At 42.6% G+C, this 20,788-nt stretch overlaps 1 protein-coding gene across 1 annotated transcript in view; it reads left to right on the top strand.

Annotated features, from left to right (window-relative positions):
• The window catches only part of ADCY2 (adenylate cyclase 2), a 388,589-nt gene that overhangs the window by 192,137 nt on the left and 175,664 nt on the right, over positions 1-20,788 (top strand). Inside the window, exon 4 of the mRNA XM_038583952.1 lies at positions 10,047-10,196. Within this exon, the coding sequence (XP_038439880.1) occupies positions 10,047-10,196 (150 nt within the window). The remainder of the gene's footprint in view (positions 1-10,046; positions 10,197-20,788) is intronic.

Genomic DNA, 20,788 nt, shown 5'->3' with positions numbered 1-20,788 from the left:
TGTAATGAATGTCTCATCTCAGTCATGTTAAACCATCATTAGCTGTGTGTGGCATTTCTGCAAAAGAATGACCAGCCCTGAATTTCTAAGGAATGCACATTGTAACTTTTAAGTGGATTCTCTGGAAATTTGTAAATAGTGTGTTTTTAAGACTTAACATCATGTTATTATGGACTGAGTTGTGCCTTCCCTACCCACAAAAAAATTAGTATGTTGAAGCCCCAACTTCCAGGACCTCAGAATGTGACTGCACTTGGAGACAGGGCATGTGAAGGTAAGTAAGTTAAAAGGAGGCCATTTGGGTGGGCCATAAGTGCAAGCTGCCTGGTACCTATAAGAAGAAATTAGAAGACACCAGAGGTGTGCAGAGAGGAGCCCACACAGGGCAAAGATCATGCAGGGACACAGCTAGAATGAAATACAAAGACCCTTTATAAGCCAACACCCTGATCTCAGACCTCCAGACTCCAGAACCATGTGAACATTGATGTCTGTTGTTTCAGCTGCCCCATCTGTGATGTTTGGGCATGGCACCTGGAACTGACTAATCCACATTCAGCAAAGTCCACACTTTTTGATCATGGTTGTTGAATGCTGCCACCTGGGAAAACTGCTGCACTCATGGTGGTTTAGGAAAACAAAAGATACTTCTTGGTGATTTGGGTAAAACTAATGTATAATCTCTGGTTGAAATTGACCAGAAATCAAGATCTGGAGTCGATGGCATTAAAAACTTGTCTCTACATTCTTACAGAACACAGTGTTCAGGCTGGAATTGAATTTGGTGGGGTTATAATTCTGCTCATACCAACATGACACTGAGTTTTAAAGATAGATCATTTAGAGATTACCAGAGAATCCACTGAAAGGTTAAAATGTGCATTCCTTAGAAATTTGGGGCTAGTCATTCTTTTGCAGAAATGCCAGACACAGCTGGTGATGGTTTCATATGAGTGGAGAAGAGACATTGATTACATCACTTCCTATACCATAGGAGATGGGGACAGGTGATTGAAGCAATCCAAGAGAACACTCTGGGGAGAGACTATCTTTAAGTTCATATCAGCCTTTTCCTAATTAGTATCATTAAGGAAACATCCAAAGTTTAGTTTGTCAAAGGACATTTTTTTGTTTTCCCATTCACAAAAGGTTTCAGTTTTTGCATCCAGGCAGTGATTTATCTTTTTTTAATTACAGCATGACTTTGTGGAACATTTTTTGTCCTTACTGAAAAGGGCATTCCAATTCAAAGTAGACCTTATGAATCACACCACTCATTGTGTTTCTCCTGTATCTGGCGTCTTATTTTCGCAGGATTTTGCAATCTGTTGCTTCTCTGTGAATGCGCTCACTAATGTCACGTCCAGGTTCATGCCTGAGACTGGCCATGCCACCCCTGTGTTGCTATGCCTCTTCTCTAGGCAGTTGCCACTCTGGTGTCACGTTACGTTTGATATCTACATTTAGGTCTGTTTACCGTCATAAAGCATCCTCTTATTCAATCATAATCAGAAGGATTCACTGTGCTTGGTTTGTTTAATTCTAAATTAACTTGCTCTTGTGGAAGTTATAATGGGGTTGAAGCATGTCACAGTGCAAGCTGCACAATCAATGCAAAAATACCCCACTGTCCACAAAAGGCATACCTCCCTTCTGGTACACTGAGTTATTTGAAAGGAGATCTTTATCTCCCGCCTGCACCATGAAGTAGAATTATCATTTCATCTTCAGCTTAGTTGCATAGATGGAAATGCCTGATAACTTTGGTCATATTTGTTATTTAAATCTGAACATCTGTTGACTTTTCCATTTTTTTAATGAGTGGATGCAGTTCAAACAGGTCACCTATAAAGTGGTGATGAATGAAGACAGTTTTGTATGGTGTTTAAATGAAGCTAAATTTCATTGTTTCAGATTAATTAGATGATCTAAATTAATGGACTCTGAACTAACACGTGTTAAAACTCCTTTTTTTTCACTTTTAAGTTCATGGAAATCATCAGAATTAGGCAAATTGTTGTATATTTCTTGGTGCAGATCCTTAGGAAAGCTGATTTAAGAGGAAGGGATAGTGGAAGGGAGTTGGGTGGGGGGATGGGGTGACTGAGTGATGGGCACTGAGGGCGGCACTTGACGAGATGAGCACTGGGTGTTATAACTATATGTTGGCAAATCAAACTCCAATAAAAATATATCTATAAAAAACATAAAATACTAGTAAAGTCTGGGTTTCATTAATATATAATTACATGTTGCTAAAGTTTTGAAAAGCATTGATATATGCTTTAAATGCTTTAAAATGTGTTCTGTTTTGTGTGTGTCATTACATATGAGAGAGAGAATTTGGGAAGATTCAAAGACCTGTAATTAACAGCCTGTTGGACCATCCACGACTATGTGGTACCTTGAATTTCTGAAATAAGCAGAGCAGAATCTCTGTGGAATAATTAACCTTTCAACTATTTGGACTCCCAAAGACCAAGATGATGATGATTCCTGTGGGGTATTAGCAGAGATATAAAGTTCAAGTAATCTTTGATTGGTTGATTATAAAATGTCAGGTGTAATCATCCAAACATCACTGTGCCAGCAGGCTGTGTGGCAGGAGACAGTGTTGGGACCAAACAGAGACAAGTTTTGTCTTCAGGTGCTCCTGGAATTGGACTTGGCACTGTTTTGACACTGAAGGGAGAGGGAAGAAAAATGTCTGATAGCATTTCTCTGGAGAAGTGGCCTGCAGAACTGGTCCCAATACAAAGAAAATGTGCAGCCATGCTTTGGATGCCAGAGAAGTACAATGTGAGTTATAGTAGTAGGGGTTCCCTCCTTCCCATATAACTTTATCTGTTTGGTCTTCTCTCTCTTGCCATGATGGAGAGGAACTAAGCCCTGAAAGCTGAGATGGTTCCATGTGCTTGAAGTTAAAGGTAAAATAAACAAGAGAATAAACAGTGTGACCATCTTCTCCTCTGCAGAAAGTAGAGTGATCTGTAAGTCTCGTTGTAGGAAGGCTCGTGTTGTCTTTTCCCAGAGAGTTGAGAAAATTGGAAACTCTGTGTTTTGTCTCTTTTGTTATTTCTAAACTGAGCCAGACTTCTCCCCATCCGTTTCAGATCTGTAGACACTAAGCTGAGAAGTACCTGCATGGTTAAGTCAGCTTTCCCTTCTTGGGAAGCCATGTTCTCAGTGACTTGCATTGTAAGAGAGACTTTCTGTCAAGGTCTTGAGTATCTTCCAGGCTCACCTTTTCCTTTTGGCTTATGATGAGCTGGTGGCTCACTTCTGAGATGAGCAAGGGTCTCAAACGTTCCCCTAGTTTTATCTACCTGTAACACTCTACTTGAGCCCCATGTATGTATGAGACTTTTTTATCCTTCTACCCAAATGTGACTGGAAAAACAACACAATGCATGCTATTCAAAAAGACTTATTAATAACCAAGATATGCAACATATTGCAAACATATGCATATGCCTGCAATATGTTTTTGCATATTATGCTCTGCTCTGTCTTAAACTAATGACCTATTTCAAATCATATAATATCCTTTCCCCTTCGACCCTGTGCTCTTAATATTAAGAGAATATTAATATTCTCTTTATAAAAGAGAATAATGACAACCAGTAGTACTGTCTGTTTTCAGTGGCCATTTCTATAGGAAATCAAATTTCATTTGCCTCCTAATTTTCGATTCCAGTCTTGAACTCAGAGCCCTATAATGCCCATTGTTGGGGTGGTAGGACTGTTGATTTTCATTACACCCTCCTGTCTTAGTGTGCTTGGACTGCCATGATATAACACCACCAACTGGATGGCACAAATGACACATTTCTTTCTCAGTGTCGGAGGCTGGGGCATCCCAGATTAGGGTGCCTGATGATTCAGGTTTGGGTGAGAGTTCTCCTGCTTACAGATGGCTCCTTCTCCCCCTATCCTCACATGGTAGATAGAGGGCCCTGGTCACCTCCTCTCCCATCAAGGGAGCCCCATCCTCAGGACCTCATCTAAACCCGCTCTCTCCCATAGGCCCCACCTCCAAATACCATTCCATTGAGGGTTAGGGCTTCCACATATGAATTGGGAGGGGGGGGAACACATTCAGTCCACCAGACTATTTCTGACTCTGCTATTATTCATTTAGAAGGATTTTGAGTTAGAGAATCCTAACACATGACCTAAGGATCACTGGATATTATTATCCAAAGCACAATATTTCTGGTCTGCACTACACCATAAAAAGCAGAAATCCTCAGGCCAGGACATACAGCAGATTTAATTCTTTGGGAGTCACAAGGAATGCTAAGGAGCTGGCGCTGGGATTTTCTGCAGCATGTTTGAGAGCTCCATTAAGGGAAACTCTACCCAATCATTTTCTCTCCTGAACAAGAGCATTGTTTTATTTAAGCCAAATTTGATGCTTATGAGATGCAGTGAGCTTGCTGAATATTCATATGCAGCTCTTCTCATCACGTTCTTGTGTTCCTTTTATTTTCCTTTGACTTATAATTGGTGTTTTTGCATATTTATGCTCTGCTCTGTCTTAAACTGATGACCTATTTCAAATCATATAATATCCTTTCTCCTTCGACCCTGTGCTCTTAATTCATGGAGAAATCATTTCATTAAGTGCTGCTGTTCCTCTCATTCCCAGGAGCCTGCTCTCAGCACGCATGTGTGTTGTAGATTGTCGCCCCTATCCTAAGATTAAGGGTGGGAAGATTGAACTCTTTGAAATGCATAATATCCCAGAGTTGCAGTTTCTGAGTGGTCATCTAAGCCGCACGATAATATCTCAGATGTTTAAAGGCAGTGAACTCACAAACTTAAATGTTCTCCTCCCAAGTGAGATAACCTTCAGATCCTTTGCTCTTGATCACATGATCCATTAGAAGCAGCTTGACTCTAGTGTTACTTTCCTTTGAACATGCACAGGCACACCAGCATTGCCAGTTAAAAGCTCCATGGATAAGAGGTCTCCAAAACACAGCCACTTAAAATAACCTAAATGATGGAAGTGCTTTATAGCATGAAGATACAGATGCTTTATAAAGGAAAAAAAAACTATGAGCCTCTTACAGTGTCACATTCAGAAATTCCCTAGAATACCTCCCCCAGGCCCTGGCAGAGGGTGGGATCATGCTGGATGAACTCACCTGACCCATATGAACTGGGGCAATGTGGGGTGGCATAGAAATTGTCCCGAAAGCCTCACCTGCTTCTTGGGGCCTCCCCTCAAATCTCTTAATTTTTTAGACTGTTTCTTTGCCTGTAAAATGAAATAATAAAACATGTCCATCCTCCTCGTTGTTTTACTTTCTGGACTTTCACAAGGGGAAAAAGATGCAAGGTATGTTTGCATGTATCAGTTCTGAGAATCTCTGAGCAGCGTTGCGAGTGACCCCACTTACCTAACATGTGGAGTTGCAGGGCTGACCATCCTGGTACCTCGAGGCTCGCACAGGTTCCAGATCCTGGGCCATGCTCCCCTTTCAAGGCCTGGTTTGACTCTTTGGGGTAAACTTTTCACTGCTGTTTTCACCCTAAACAATTTGTTTTCTTCCAAGACATCTCGTGGGAAGCCAAGTTCCCTTTCCTATTTTCTGACAGATGTAAAAGTAGCTAAATGGAGCAAGGAGATAAAAGAAGGCATCACCACAGTTTGATGTTATAAAACAAATCCAACATTGTGAAAAATAGGGTTTTTTTAAATCATGTGCTCTGCCTGTTTTCTAGAAAATAAAATGCTGTGATATTATTTTTGAAAAGAAGATTTTGACTGAATCACTTCCTTGGTGCCCTAGTTTTCATACAAAGGCATGCTGTGAATGCACCCTGGTGAAAGAAGATGCTTTAGGACATCAGTCATGTTTGTAAATTCTGTAGTTATTAAAATGCTAGGGCCAGTCCTAGTAATTGTAAGAGTACGGTGTTTCAGGATGAAACCAGGTATCAGAAAATTGAATGTAATTAATTTTTTCATCAGAAGAAATCCCATATTTGACTTGGCGTTAAAACTCTTAGTTGTTGTTTCTTGAGCATTTCCCTTCACATATCCAAATTCAGATTGATAAATCCATTCTTTCCAACTGTCTGTAGCCAGGAAGTGCTCCAATCCCGTGTCGTTTGAAGCAATGCAGCATCCAGAATGACCACAGGAAGGCTTTTCCTTAGGTTCCGAGATGGGGCCGGTTTGGCCACACACCGTGCCAGGCAGAGACCAGGCAATGCTGGCAGGGAGGCCTCCCCCAGGGAGGCAGTGCTGGCATGCACCAGACGTCCCGGTGGAGGAGGCACCAGTGCCCGGATGAGTGGAGGCGGCCTTTTGCCCTCGAGGTCCTTGTGATTGGGAAGAAGTGACCAGTAATAAAGAGTTGTGACACTTGGGACCAGTGCTGCTGCTGATAGAAGTGGCTCCCATGCAGCTGGTTGTGGAGAATGGAAGCCACTGTATTGTTGGCTCAGGTGGGAGAGCTTGGGGTGACTGGGCACATCCGTCCTGAGGGCAGCACAGCCTGAGCCTGGGGGGGGGGGTGGCAAGGACCACAGGTGCCCCCTCAGCGGGACTGTGGGGTGGGGCAGCCCACCCATTGGACTACAGCACACCTGCCCTGCTCTGGGGCCCTGGGCAATTCAGGGGAAATAACTAGGATCCTCGGGAGAATACAGGAGAATGCAGGACTTGCCATCCCCGTGGGAGGCTTCCGTGCTGCTAGAGAAGTGCCCCGTTCGTGCACCCTGCCCAGGGGGCTCCCGGGGACAGCTGATGGCGTCATTTGGCTCTGTCGCTTACATTTGGTTCTCGTTTTGGAGGAATCGCCTTCCTATAATGTTGACATTTTTGCTTTGAAGCCATTTTTTTTTAAAGAGAACAAGAAAAATCTCTCATAGATGATCACTAAGTTATTATTTCAGCTGCACCTAATAAGGAACAAGATTGCATTTTCTAATTCGGCACAGTCTGGTTTGTGTTGGCTTGCCTCATTGTCTGCATTCTTCCATGCACCGTCCTTCAAATGCAAATCCAGCAGTGACAAAGTTGGGAGAATCTTTAGCAAAGTAGATGGTCATTTTGCAGAAGCAGAGTGTGACCGGGCTGAATGACTGGTGTGCCGGTGGGCAGGGCCCTGACATTGATCCTGTCAGCCAGAGGAGGACTCCTTCTCCCTTGGGGAGCCAGGTGAGCCAGGGGTTCCCTAGTGCAGCCCTGTGCTCATGTGATTCACATTCATACGCCGTGATGTGTGGAAGTATGGCGAAGGGAGGAGGTGAGCCCTCTGCAGTTAGGAATGTTTGGAGATGACAGTGAAGACTGTCCCCTGCTCCCACTCTCTGGGCCGGTGCTCACACTTACACACACAGCAGCAGCGCCCATGCCTCCCGCTCAGATCACAGGCATGTCCTACGTTCACTCATTCATCACACAGAGATATACGTGGCACATACACACACGCCATGCAAAGCTGCACGTGACGTGTATGAATTGCACTCATAGCATGCACACACACATCACATACCAAAGACACAGGTGTATCACACAAGTCACACAGAGATGTATCGTAGGTACATGTGCATCACACGCATGTATCACAGATCACACACCCCACATACATGACATATGCATGGTACACACATACCACACACATGACAAATACATCACATACACGTGCCACCCCTGTATACATCACATGTGTGTATATATCACACACACACACACAGCCATTCCCAAAGTTAATACTTTATTCATTCAATCTCCTGGAGGAAGATGACATGTGGTTGCCTACAAGGACATTTGCGGGGGCTGCTGTGAGAGCATGGGTGAGCTGTAGGAGCTCTCCGCCTTCAGGAGCTGGGGGCTGGATGGACAAGTGGAAGGCCCTTCTGGTCTGAACAGCCCTTCCCCCGCTTCTGCGGGGCGTGTGTTTATTCACAGAGAAAAGCCCATCATATCATTCTTCCCACTTCTAACCCTGTCCTGCTTTGCCCTCTGTCCCCAGCACGGGGTCCCCAGGGCTTGAGGAGCCCTGTTTTCCACCTGTATTCAGGGCCTACAGAGAGTGAGACAGAGACATCAGGTGGATGGAGGACAGGATATCACCCTTGCTACCGTTAACAGCTGTTCGGAGATGGGGCTTGGATCTGGGCCTCACAGACTTGACCCTGTTCCCCTGAATTAGCCCACCTCCTCCTGCTCCCAGCACAGGGGGCATGCGGGTGCATGGGCTCCGTTAGCCGGACACAGAGGGGATGAGGGAAAGGCCCACTGAGAGGAGCGGAGGCTTAGTTCACGGTGTCCACATCCTTCTCCCAGCCTTTCCAGTCAGGTAAGCAGTAGATGCAACAAGCTGATGTTAGTAGGAGGTTCTCAGAGAGGAATGCAGGGCTTTTGGAAGCTGATGCCCTGCCTTTGTTGTTAAAGCCACTAGTGGGCAGCCAGGGTGGCTCAGCGGTTTAGAACTGCCTTCAGCCCAGGGCGTGATCCTGGAGACCCGGGATTGAGTCCCACGTCGGGCTTCCTGCATGGAGCCTGCTTTTCCCTCTGCCTGTGTCTCTGCCTCTCTCCCTCTCTCTGTGTCTTTCATGAATAAATAAATAAAATCTTTAAAACATAAATAAATAAAGCCACTAGTGAACCCTCTACTTGGTGAGACATGCAGTCATGTGGAGGAGGGGGCAATGGGGCACCCCATCCAGGTGTGGACACCCATCCTCTTCCAGACCTGGAAGTCTCGCCCTGAACACCTAAGAGTGAAATCAGTACTAATCAGTTTGATGCATCACTAGCACTTGCTCTGTGAAGTGTGCTGGTTAAGATTCCACTCTGAAAAGACCGTGTCCTCCGCTGTGGGTGAGAATATAAATGGAATGTTTCCTCAGAGCCATTTCACAATATGTATCAGGAACTTAAAAATAGGCATGGCTTTTGACTCAGTGTTTTAGTAATTGACCTGAGGAAAAGATGAAGAATGAGGCCAAAGCTTTAGCCATAAGGGAGACCACTGTCGAATGCAAATATATTTACAAAGTAAGTGTCAAATAGTGTGAATATAACTAAATTATTGTGCAGTCATACTAGCGAATGTTATCTAAGCAGTCCAAATCCTGTTTGCACAGAATGTTTATGATCTGAAAAAAATCTGATCAAATGTTTAAAAAAAAGCAAAGTAAAACACTGCGTTCAGAATGAATTCAGTTCTTTTGGAACAAGATGGAAGTCTTGGCAAAACAAAGCTTGGCAACAGTTTTGAGAACGCAGAGGGACGTGGAGTGGGGATAGGGCCATAGGGACAGCAAGATGTTTTCCTGGGCAGGTTCTTTCTAGTTTTTCTTTGTATCTTTCTGTTTTCCCCCTCAAATTTTTGTGGACGTGAGTTTTTATCGTCAAAAGGGTAGTGAGTGATATGGTTTGAGAATCTACCATATTCCTACAGAAACAGAAGATAATAGAGAGTATCACTTACCAAGGCTCAGTGAGTACGGTTTTGGTGCGAGAATTTGGTGCGAAAATTCAAATACCAAAAATTTGGTGCGAGAGCCGCCTGGATCAGTCACCTGTTATTGAAATAATGCTAATGCCGCGTAACCACCGTAAAATCTCAGTGGCACACAATCACAGACTATGGGCTATCTGGTTAGCTCTGTTCCATGAGTTTTTCATCTTTTGGGGGCCAGTGGGGTAGGCAGAGCATGTTCTTTTTGATGAAGGCCCAGAGAGCCACCCAGAACATGCCAGGCCTTCTGCCCCCGGGCTGGACCTGGCACTCAGTGACCCCTGCCCATTGCATTAACCATAGCACATCCCATGGCTGAGCCCAACGACCAGGGAGGGACTGCAAAGTCATCCACCAGAGGGCATAGATCCAAGAAGGCGATAGAATCCCTGAAGGCAATAGCTGTGTCGTTTAAGCAACTAAAAATGTTAGTTTGGAAACAAATGAAATTGACTTCCTGCAGAGTCATCTCTTGCTGTTGCTAATGTGCATTTTGTTATTGTCTGTTCCTGAGTTGGCAACACTCGCTCCACTGAGTGGCTCTTTCTGTCTCTTTAGATCCTGGCCAATGTGATCATTTTCATCTGTGGGAACCTGGCAGGGGCATACCACAAGCACCTCATGGAACTTGCCCTGCAGCAGACATATCAGGACACATGCAATTGCATCAAGTCCCGGATCAAGCTGGAATTTGAAAAGCGTCAGCAGGTAAGCCCATTCATCATAGGCATCAGAAATTGTCTGGAGCAGCCCATTCATCATAGGCATCAGAAATTGTCTGGAGCAGCCCATTCATCATAGGCATCAGAAATTGTCTGGAGCCTCTGGTTGCCCATGCTCAGGGAGGGTGTCTGAAAACCCAGCAGATGTGAGAGGAAGACAAGTAGGAGGGGTGGCAGACAAAGCCATGGTGTCATCCACGGTAGTGGAGAGCTTTGGAGGGGAAACCATAAATACACACGGGACCCTGTGTTTAACATACTAAACCACACATGATAGCGGGACCACCTGGCACTGGCTTTGTTTTTCTTGGGTTAGTGTATCATCCCCAGGAACCCGGCTCCCATCTGGAAAGGTGAGGGTGGGCAGGACCCTCTGTGAATACCGCAGCCCACCTCTCTGAGCTTTCATCACACGGCCTGGGCTGGACCAGCCGGTATTTGACACATAGAAGATGCTTCTTTATTATTTGTTAAATTGTATAGAGTTAGTCTGTTCTATAAAATTTCACCAGAATGTATCATGGTGGTGGCAACAGAGAAAGCATCCTTTAAATTTTGATGCTAGACTTTTATTTGTGTATAGGCTGAAGAATAGTGATTGAACTCCTTTTTGAAAACAGTTCAGTTTGTTTGCTCAGCAAAGATCAACAGAGCACCTGTCAGGCATGAGTCCGGGCACTGACGCTATAGCCATGAATATCACATTCCCACTGGTATTATTAGCTAAATCTCATAGCCAATTTTTAAAAAGCATTTTGTTGGGGTGCCTGGGGACACTCAGCCAGTTGAGCATCCGACTCTTGGTTTCAGCTCAGGTCATGGTCTTAGGGTGGTGAGATCGAGCCCCATGTCAGGCTCCATGCTCAGTGTAGAGTCTGCTTGAGACTCTCCCTCTCTCCTTCTGCCCCTCTGCCCCTCTCTCACCCCATGCATGTGTGCTCCCCCTTTGTCTCTAAAATAAATGAATCTTTAAAAAAAAAAAAAAAAGAAGCATTTTGTGTTACAGCATGGATAGCAAAGGTATCTAGGAATGAATGCTTAGTTCCTTGATCTCTATGTGTATAAACTCTGGATTCAACATTAAGGGGTGCAGACCGTTGTTAAGTTGGGGCTATTGTCCAGCATACTTTCATATGCCTGTGTACTGTAGTATTTAAATCTAGGTTCTAGAAAATTCCACAGTTTCAAGAAGCAGTGCTTAATGTTCGTGATTATTTTCTCTATAGAGTCCCGATGTTTCAGGATAGATGGTTCCCTTTTTCAACCAGTAGTGACTCTATCGCGTTGGTCCTGACAGACATATTTTACTTTCTGTTTCAGCACTTCCAGAATCTACTTCAAAATCACACCAAGGCTGAGGGAACTGACATCCCAAGTAGACAGATTATATAACCTAATATTTATAGTACCAGCTTTGACAAAAGCAGTGTCAAGCTACTGACCTCATCTGCACTACATGCTTCTCTGAAGAGTCCTTGAGCAACCAGAACTAGGTCCTTGTCGAGGTGGCTTCCAAGTGGTCCAATGGCCACAATGTGACCCCAGGTAGCTCAGGAATTAGAGCTAGGGCACCCTGTGTGCTAGAGAAGTCATGGGGCCATTGTGAGTAGGCTTGTAAGGCATCATAAGGGCATTTACTAATGTTTTTTTTTTTTTTTAAAGAACCTTTTAAAAATAAGTGAAGAGAAGAAAAACCTTGTAGTAAAGGTGTTTAATAAAATAAAATTTGATACCATGAATGTATTTTGCTATTAAAGTTGGGAGTCAGTTCCCAGGGTCTGGTGCCCAGAATGTAGTACTTTTCTTGTTAGGGCTTCAGAAATTGTTTCCACAATTAGAATGAATGCTCGTACTTTCTTCAGACTGGCATGTACTTAAGTGGAAACAAAAACTTCTCTTAGTTAATAAGAGCAGGAAGACATGATCTGATATAAGGAAATACATAAAAATTAGCCAATGGCTATCTGTGTGTCCTTCACACAGAGGATCAGTCCTGAGACGTGGGTCCTGATACAGCCACGGACCAAATTAAAGTCCGAGAGTCCAACATATCACTTCCTGCCCAGCCTTCACCACAAACCATCTTTGCTTCATCCATTGCAATCAACAATGTCCTTCAGAGTGCTTCATTCAAGGACAGGGGTGTATGCTGAGCAAAAGCATTTGCTTCAGCACCTGTGAGGGTGAATTAAGTGTCATCCATTGTGATATTATATATCAGCAGTTGCTCAGAGGATGCTGATGCTCCCAGAGGCTGAGCAGCCACCATCTTGGGTGGTTCCTGGGCCTGTTTCACAGTGTCGCCCAGCGCTGACCTTAATCCTTGGAGAGGAAGGCCAAGGCCAGGTGAGCCCAGCAAGCCCCGTGTCTACAACCCTGATGGGGGCTGTAACAGCTGAGGCTGCTGGGAGGTGTCTAGGAATTCTGAAACCTTTTCAACCTTGCTCAGCTCTTTACTTTCTTCCTTTCATGTGTTGTGATATTTTTCCTGGATGCAAATGAGATGAATTTTTAGAAACAGAAAGCCATGTTTGAATAAAGTGACTATTTGTGCTATGAAATTTGGGGAGAGGAGGGAATGAAAAATGTCTGCAGAGGTTTTCTCCAAGTTATATTCTTGCCCTGAAAATGCTCTTGTGTATAAACACTAAAAACTATGATTTTTTTCATTAGATGGGAGATGTAGTGCATTGCATTAGCATCAAGGCCACTATTAGGGCTTGAAGGTATTTTCTTGGCCAGTTTTGACTTTTGTCTTAAGTCTCAATCCTGAGAGGAAAAAAAAAAAAACAAAACAACAAACCAACAGCCATGTCTTGAGTGCTGTGTCAGTGCAAAATAAGGTTCTTTATCAAACCTGAGAAAACAGCAAGTGTTTTTCCCCAGAGTACGTAATAAACTCTCAGGAATTGATGGGAGCTGGATTCAGAGCAAAACAAGAACTTTCTCTCCTAACCGCATAGGCAGTGGAAATAAATTTTGCCTCTTAGTAGTAAAAACTGGATTTGCTTTTTTTTTAATGGAAAGAAAATAAACCTTCTTCCATTTATATGTTGTCTTTGTTTTTAAAGTAATGTAATTCAAAGCGTTTTTACATGGTCTCCCCAGCTGGAACCAAGCTATAGCTTGGATATGACAAAATGTGGATTCCAGTAGAAAGCACCAGTCAAGCAAGGCTCAGACAGCCTCCCCACAACCTGTAAACCTGGATCTGTACCCAGGGTGGGGGGCTAGTGAGCCAGTAAGCTTCCTGGCTCTCCTTGGGGACTAGTTATTTGTCCTCTCTGCAAACTTGAGTGGAAGAAGTAACTGGTCCTTCTGTGTTCATGGTTGGGTAGATAATGAGCGCAGCCATATTTATCCTAGTATGATAACAGGTCATGTTAGGGCATTGCTGATCGCATTCCATAAGTCATTTAGGATGCCAGGAAATCTTGTTGAAGTGGTTTTAGATTTGGGATGCTAGTTTTGGACTGTTTTCATGAAGGAGAGGAAAAAAGAAGGAACTATTTTTTTTAAGACCTTATAATGTACCAGGTAGTTTCTTTAATACTTTACACATATCGTGTCCATTTCCTTTTGCGGCTGTAACACTCTACCACACATGGAGTGACTTAAAATAGAAGAGATTTGTTATCTGCAGTTCTGAAAGTTAGAAGTCCAAAATCAGTCTCATGAGCTAAAGTCAAAGTATTGGCAGGACGGGCTCCTTTGAGAGGCTTTGAGGGAGAATGAGTTTCCCTGCCTTTTCAAGTTTCTAGAGCTTGCCTGAATTCCATGACTCCTTGCTCCTCCCTCTGTTTCAAATTCAGCAGCATAGAATCTTCTAGTCTTCCCACCTCCTTCTCCCTCTCCCTTCTCCTCTCTGACTCTCTAACCTCTGATTCTCTGTTGTACTTTCTTCCCTCCATCTGCCACTGGCCCTTCTACTTCCCTCCATAAGGATAATCTAGGATAATCTCCCCATCTCAGGGTCCATGATTTAATCATGTCTACAAAGTTCTGGGTTTGCTAATAAGTAAGGTGACATAATCATGGGTTCCAAGGATTAGGATGGGAACCTCTTTTTAGGGCCATTATCTTCTTATATTTCTTGATCAACTCAATGACCTAAGTCCTTTTTCCTATTTCAACCAGCTAAAGGAGTTGTCCAAATTACATTACCATATCACTCGGCTAGTAAGTAAGTGTGGCCTTTTCTCTTTTGTGTTGGTTCTATGCAGGTTTGTTGCACAGAGGTGCAGTGATCTCTGAGCACAGGTTCGCTAGAGATATCCCCAGGCATGAAGGACTTTTTTTTTTTAATAACTATGTTGTTTGTCATTACTGGCCAAATAAGAAAGCATAAGACAATACCAAATGTGTGTCTGACTTGATCATTAGGTAATGTACTGCCATGATAAGCCATGTGTCATCCATGAGGGGGTCAGGAAGTTCTATGGAAAGTCACTCCCACAAGGGACCACAATGTGAAATCTGTCTGTGGCTTTATTTCTATCCTGTGGTGGGAGAGGCTGAGAAGAGGGTGCAGTCTAGAGGAAGATCCCCTGAATTGACATAAAGTTGTGTTCTCTTTTAGTGTGACGTTGGTCAAATTTCTTAACTTCTAAGTTCCTCTGATGGAGGTTATACTTGATCCCTTACTCAATTTAAGAAAGTTTTCCTGACCTCCAAAATGGTGTCCTGTTGAGAAGGTACTCAGTAGCCAGTCTTGAACTCTGATAACTTTGGTGCACTCGCATTAAGCAATGGAAATCAGCTACCATCCTGGCCAGGCCATTGAGCTCGAGGTGGCAGGAGAGAGGGTTTGATGCATCCCTGCCATCCCCAGAGTTCCCTCCTCAGCAGGCTTCATTCTTCCGTGAGGCAAACAGATTGAACAGAGAAATGTTTTGCTTTGTCTGCTGGGATAGTTGGTGGATAATTGCCCTCTTTTTACCAGCGTCATCTCACCAAGTTCAGAAGTTTACTTTTCACCCACAGAATGGGCAGAGTGAGGCAATCCTGGCTGCTCATATTCCAGAACTCATTGTTTCTCCCATTCCCTCCATCTCAATAGGAGCTGAGATGCGGAGTCCAAGCTGAGGCATCTCAAAAGCATGTGCTTCTTAAAAAAAAAATAAATTGGGTATAAAGAGCCCAACGAGAGTTCTAGCCAGTGAGTCTTTCTCACTGCCATTCCTGAAGAATTAAAGCGGCAAATATTATTATAAATGTTACCCAAGGCCTTTGGGTAGGGTGATGCATCCAGTAGAGGTAGCAGAACATAAGAAACTCACATCACACCCTTTGTGCAGTTTGGTTCAGATATGCCGGCCCTACTCAAGCTCTTGCATCATTAAAGATTATTAACAACACTTTTGTCCCAGCCAGAAGAATAGGGTTTTTTTTGTGTGTGTGTATGCATCCACCTTTTTCTATTTTATTAAATAGTCACTTGTACAGTTTTTATTTGGTATCCCTTCCTTGAGGAAGTCATAACTTATATTGTCCTTGGTCACCACTTTCTTCCATTTTATTAAATGATAGAGTATATCATTTTCTCTCTTGAGAGAGAGGTCATAGCCTACTTAAATGTTTCTCACCACCTTATTCTCAGCACTCATTACTAAAGGAATGAATCACACACTTAACCCTTTGCTTGAAAGTTGGAAAAATTAAGAGTCATGGTTTAGTGAAAGGGCTCTCCTCAAAATGTTTGCCATTTGAATCTATCAGCTTGAAGTTCAAGAATTTCTTTAATAGTTTGAGCTATTTTGTCTCATACTGATTACTTAAAATCTCAGGAAGCTCAGATGTTATGCTTCATTGAGAAATTCCAGGGTAAGGGATTTTAGGATGCTGCATTTCACCATGAGCCTTTTACCAGTTTTCTTAAATGAGAAATGAAAGCCAGTTCCAGAAAAAAATATTAATAAGCCTGAAGTATTTTCTGATAGGTCCTTTAGTTAAAATGCTTGAAATTGGTACATATTTTCTAAGATTACAATGAAGGCCATATTTTGAATGTGTACTTTGGCTTCATCCATTAAAGAGAAATCAATAATTATAGATTCAAGACCAAATGAAAGAGGAGGGATTCATAGGAATCACTGTCAAATTCCCATACCTAATGAAGAACACCACTGTGGGAGATTAGTAATAGGAGCTTACAAAAATAGCATTAACGACTGTTCATTCTTTAACAATTTAGACTTTCAGCTCTGAAGGAAAAAAATAGGGTTACAACAATTAATCAAGCAGAGATTCTCTTAATGAATCAAATATATGCAAGTGTCTATTTATATCATGACAGTAGAAAAGCTAAATGGTAAAATAAAACTCTGCAGAAGTTTCCTCTATGTGAGAAACTTGAGAGCAAAAATCCCATATAATATTTATGGAAAGCAACTCACCTGTCTTGTTGGAGAAACACCTGGGAAACAATTCTATTGCTCCAGATTATCACAAGCTAATCTTTGCTGATAATATAAAGGAAGAACAGAAAACAGAAGTTGCACCCTAAGGAGAGCATCTGGTTTTGATATTTTTGGCCTCTGGGAATTTTTAGTGTCTCATGGAGACCGCCTACTTTTTATACCCTGTGATGCAATATTTTGATGCTGGCAAGATTATATAATAGGCAAAGGATAATCTAGTGGAAAGACTCAAGAAAGTTCCGTCCACATCATTTGATATGAGTAAAATAAACCCAATAGAAAGGAATTCTAAAATCAGTCCTTCTGGTTGCGTTATCCATTCTTCTGATATTTATCACATATAGGAGAAAATGTATGTTTACTCCAAAATCAAAGGCAAAGTGTCAAGTCTTCTATGATGTTTTTCCCCTTGCAGATGAAACTACAGATGGACCACTTAACTGTTAATAGGAAAAAGAGCACTTTGTGTTTACCAACAGGGGACTGACTTAAAGTGCTAAAGTTATTGGACATGTTTAATAATTTATTATCACGAGCATAGTCATGGACAAAAACATGGCATTAGTGTTGTGCTTACTGAATTGAGGCACCCATTGATGTTTACACTAAATTAAAAATTAGGACTTATGAATTTCAGAATTTAGTTAATTGCATATGTGTTTTCAAAAGGTGTTATTCTTTGGATTTTTTTTTTTTTTATGTTGTCTGAGCGTCCTAAAAGGTTTAGGAAATTTTGTTCTAGGGCTTTTCTGAAAGAATCCTTTAATCTGTTTTTATATATAGGGACCATTTAATATATGTAAGCTGCTGGATGTGAAAATTCTTCCCAGAGACCTGTGTTTTCCATATAGGTGACAAATGATATATATGACTATATGATATGCTCAGGAATGAAACAGGAGGAACATTTGAGGTAATGATATGCACATAAAGCTTTGCATAAACTGTTAAGGTAAAATATGGCTTTTACATATATACTTTAATTAAATACAGAATTATGGAGGATGGAAGGCACTAGTTCTCATATCTATCAAAACTCTTCCTTCTCAATTTTATCTTGGATTATATGTTATATCCCAAGGGATTAACCCCAGGGAATAGAATAAGACATAAGACTTAAGGTACCTGTTCTCTTTGCGCTTAAATTCCAATGACAGGAGACAAACTATAACTTAGTAAATGCATAAATTTGATCAGAAGATGAAGGTTAATGTGACAAAGCACAATGGAGAAGGTCGAGTGGCACATTGGAGAGGCCATCTGGAAGATTTTTCTGGGGAGGCAACATTTGAACTGAAATGAATATTACAGAGGGATGTAGCCTTCTGATAACTTGAAAGTGCCCTAACAGAGGGGGCAGCCCTGCAGAGGTCTTGAATTAGGAACCAGATTGTCCCATTTGAGGAACATAAAGGTCAGTGGGACAGTTGGGTAAAAGAAGAGAATTGGAGAGGGAGACAGGAGCCAGAGCACACACTGGGCCTTTCAAGATGTGCTAAGGACTTGAAATTTTATTATATGCAGAATGGGAAGGCACTGAAGGGTTTAAGTGAGGTAGGGAAATGAACTGGTAACATTCTTAAAAGATCTCTCTGACCGCTAGTGGAGAATGGAGTAGAGGAGGATTAGCAGAGGGATAAGCTTTGAAGTAGTCCAGATAAGAAATAAGAGTAGCTTGGGTTAGACTGGACAGATACAGGGCATATTTTAAAATTAAATAGGAAGGAATTACTGTTAAGTTTGATGTTGGATGACAGAAAGATAAAATCATCAAGAAAGATTCATAAGCTTTGAACTTGAGAAGTGGGTAAGGGCTAGTATGTCACTTATAAGATGTCAAGGTCTTTGGGAACAGTATTCATTGGAGGTAGGGGTGGAGTAAAAATCAAGAGTTGAGTTTTTGATCACTTAATTTTGACATACCTATGATATATCCAAAGGGAGATGCCAAGCTATAGTTGTAGATCTGGATCTGAAAATGTAAATTTGGAAGTCATCAACATATAGTTGGTATTTAAAGGACTAAATGAGATTCCCCACCCACCCACCCAGGGAGAGAATATAATGAGAAAATATGAAAATGGCCCAGGGCCAATACACCAGCCAACTTTAGAGAAATGACAGAAGGAGCGGAGTCAGCCAAAGTCACTGAGAAAGATCACTCATGTAGGAGAAAAGCCAGAGAGACCGAGAGGGAAAGTTTAGGGGGACAGCGGTCACCTTAGGTGCTGAAAGAATCACAGTACAGGGAGCTTCAGAGAGGTGAACACCAGTATTGGCAACATGGCAGTCACCAGTGGCCTGGGCAGAGAGGTTGAAAAGACAGAGCTCAGGTAAGGAGAAAATAGGAGGCGAGGAAGGTCATACAGTGACTCTCATGACTATCAACAGCTCTTTTGACATATGCAGCTGTAAAGAGGAGCCAGGAAACGCTGAGCAGTTTATTAGGTCAAGGTTTTCTTCACTCAAGATGGAAAGTAATGCTGTATTATATATCTTGCTATGGCATCTCTGCCAATACATTTTACACTGTTAATTGTTTCTACTCTACTATATGGCATAGATTTCCCAACGTTTCTTTCTTTTATTCGGAATCACTGATTCCCAGGAAGGGGAAGGCAGAAGGATGGATTGATTTTTCCCAAAAGGTGACTAACAGTGTTCCTGGATTACAGTCACTATCTAATCACAGTGCTAGTCCATTGCATATGCGAACTCATATCTGGTAATAGCTACAATCGTTGTAACTGAAATAGAAGTTAATGAAGAAGTTATTTAATAGATAAATAATAACAACATGGAAACCGTGAAAGGGACCAAAAAGGCTGGGAAGACTGTAGATAAAATACATAGAATGAGGGAGGACAAAAAAATCAAGTCCCAATGTGGGTTAACTTATGTTTTAGAAACACATTCAAGTGAAACCAGAAGATTAAATGTTAGAAGAAAAAGAATTCATCCTCTTAGCGAAAAAAAATAATTTTTTTTTCACATATCAATGAATGTGCCATCGTCACCATATTCCTGGGAGGGTCACTGCCTGGGGTTGAACTGCCTGGGGCTTGAACTTTTCCATGTTGGATAGTTTTCCTAAAAGTGTCATCCTCATTATAAGAATGGAAAAAGCATGGAACACCCAACTGGCTCAGTGGTTGAGTGTCCGCCTTCAGCTCAGGGCATAATCGAGTCCTGGTATCGAGTCCCACATCGGGCTCCCCGCAGGAAGCTTGCTTCTCCCTCTGCCTGTGTCTCTTTGTCTCCCTCTCTGTTTCTCATTTTTAAATAAATAAATAAAATATTTAAAAAAAATAAAAGACTGATAAAAAGCAAGGCTAGGCATTTCCCCTGAAGATCAAAGTCGATCAGCAACTTGGTGCAGTAGTTCAGAATTGAAAAGCAGAAATGGCACAGTGGGAGGCAGCTTGGGATCATTGCCTTAGGTGGAAACTGTCCAGGCTGCCCAAGGTGCTGAGGGTTTCTTCCTACTGCTCGCTGGCTCCTGCCCATCCTGACGGGTCAGGAAAACAAGAGTTCAGGGAATTATGTTTTGACCTCAAAATGGAATTTTCTTGTTGTTCTCTTTTTGCAACCCCCACCCCCACCCCCCACCGACCCTGTCCAGCTTTAGGCACCTTTCTGGCTACATGAGTGCCTGCCAGACTCTCTAAGATATTAAGACTTTGCTTTTCTAAAAAAGACTATAGAATCAAAATATGAGTATTTGATCGTTGACTGTTAGATGAGCTCAGACCCATCTGATGGAATCTAAGGGCTGGCAGGCCACGCTGGGCATCTCAACCCTGAAGGCCATGACCACCCCTTGGACGAGGCTTAGTTACATATATGGGCCCTCTCACTCCAGGACAGGATCCAGTGATTGTAGGACCAAACACAGGGCAGAGTCAGCATGAGGCCAGGTGCACATGTGAGTATATCTTGCAGGGATCTGAGCCCTGAGCTTCTCCCAGTGGCCCTGTCTGTGCTTGGTCCCTGAAGGTCAATATATGGCAGCTGTCTGGGAAGCTGCCTGAGAGTTTAATGCCAGACCAAGTGACTCTGGGGCTTATTTCCCAGGGACATCATCCCTCTAGGAGGCTGACTTGGGGTCCATCTTTGCCATCATGAAACTAGACTGTGCATTCTTTGGGGGCAAGGGCTG

This window comes from Canis lupus, chromosome 34 (assembly GCF_011100685.1).
Source record: "Canis lupus familiaris isolate Mischka breed German Shepherd chromosome 34, alternate assembly UU_Cfam_GSD_1.0, whole genome shotgun sequence".
NCBI lineage: Eukaryota > Metazoa > Chordata > Mammalia > Carnivora > Canidae > Canis > Canis lupus.
Note: the sequence above shows the minus strand (reverse complement) of the source record. Positions and strands in the feature narration are given on the sequence as shown.